Source organism: Martes martes (assembly GCF_963455335.1).
Source record: "Martes martes genome assembly, chromosome: 3".
Classification (NCBI taxonomy): domain Eukaryota; kingdom Metazoa; phylum Chordata; class Mammalia; order Carnivora; family Mustelidae; genus Martes; species Martes martes.
Window position 1 is genome coordinate 145290608 of NC_137890.1, and position 1449 is coordinate 145292056.

Sequence of the window (1449 nt, forward strand, 5' to 3'; positions counted from 1 at the left end):
CTTCCCTGCTTTCTTTCTTTCTAAAATCAATACTTAAACAAATAAACTCCCAGATCATCCCTACTCCACCAGAAATCCGTCGCAGGCAAGACGGAATCAGACACATGTGGCGGGCCCGTGCATTCGCCCCGCACCATCTGGCACCTGCGATTCATCGCCACTTTCATCCGCCCAGAGGTGAGAGGGGCGGGAGGCAGGAGACACGCAGAGCTGGGGTGACCCAGTTCTTTGGAAACTTTCAGCGGATCGCAACCTCTCCTCCATCCGAAACTCTTTAATCGTCCATCTAGCCAGAAAGGTACAGAAAGGTACAGACTTCAGCCTAGTCTTTGGAGGTGAAAAAGAGGCGAAGCAAGAAAGGCAAGAGGAAGGAAGAGAGGTTCGCCCCTTTGCTTCCCCCACCGCCAAACCGCCGCGGGCGCGGAGCGGTGGCGCGGCCGGAAGGGGCCGCTGTTCGCTCAGAGCAGCCGCCGGGCCGCCGCCGCCGCCGCCGCCGCCGCGCCTCCCACGGCCCCGCTGGCCCAGCCCCGCCAAGTTCCAACAGCCCCCAGTCGAGCGAGCGCCGGGAACCAGCACCGCCCAGGCAGGAGCAGACGGCGCAGACCAGCCAGGCTGCGGCGCGCGTCGGAAAGGCTCCTGGGGAAGTCCCACGACCCGGGGACTTGGGAAAGGAGAGAGCGAGCAGCCCCCGCGCGCGCCAAGTCTCCAAGTGAGCGCTCAGCTCCGGATCCGTTCCTCCCGCGCCGGCCGCCTTCCCACCCCTCGGACCCGCGCCTCCCCGGGCGCCCGCCGCCTCCCGCGATGAACCCGGCGCTGGACAACCAGACCGATGTGGCGGGCCTGCTCCTGGCCAACAGCAGCGAGGCGCTGGAGCGCGCCGTGCGCTGCTGCACTCAGGCGTCGGTGGTGACCGACGACGGCTTCGCCGAGGGCGGCCCGGACGAGCGCAGCCTGTACATCATGCGCGTGGTGCAGATCGCGGTCATGTGCGTGCTCTCCCTGACCGTGGTCTTCGGCATCTTCTTCCTCGGCTGCAACCTCCTCATCAAGTCCGAGGGCATGATCAACTTCCTGGTGAAAGACCGGAGACCGTCTAAAGAGGTGGAAGCGGTGGTCGTCGGGCCCTACTGACCGGCCCTCCCGCCCCCGCGGCAGCCGCCCCAACGCCTCCCTACTTAGCCGGCCGGGCCGCGCCCCCTCATCATCCGAGACCGGGCGAAGCAAACCTGTCGGAGTCAATTATTTCTCTCGACTTTTGCCTTTCGGAATGAAGCGACCCGTTTCTCGCTCGCCCTCTGAAAGTCCCCATTCCTGGCAGTAGGAGGAGAGGGCCCCGACTGGACTCAGCAGCAAGTGGCAAGAAAAGGGCAATTAGGGCGCAGAACTTTGGAAGCTGCCGCTGGCGTGGATGCGGGGAGACCGACCCGGCGACGGCCCTTCTCCACCCGC

The 1449-nt window shown here is 65.0% G+C and overlaps 1 protein-coding gene across 1 annotated transcript; it reads left to right on the forward strand.

The window, feature by feature from the left end:
• Positions 1-801: 801 nt before the first annotated feature.
• Positions 802-1131, forward strand: RPRM (reprimo, TP53 dependent G2 arrest mediator homolog; the record flags this gene model as incomplete). The annotated part of the gene is made up of 1 exon (XM_080799370.1): positions 802-1131. The coding sequence occupies one exon, from the start codon at positions 802-804 to the stop codon at positions 1129-1131; it is 330 nt and encodes a 109-aa protein (XP_080655496.1).
• Positions 1132-1449: the final 318 nt, after the last annotated feature.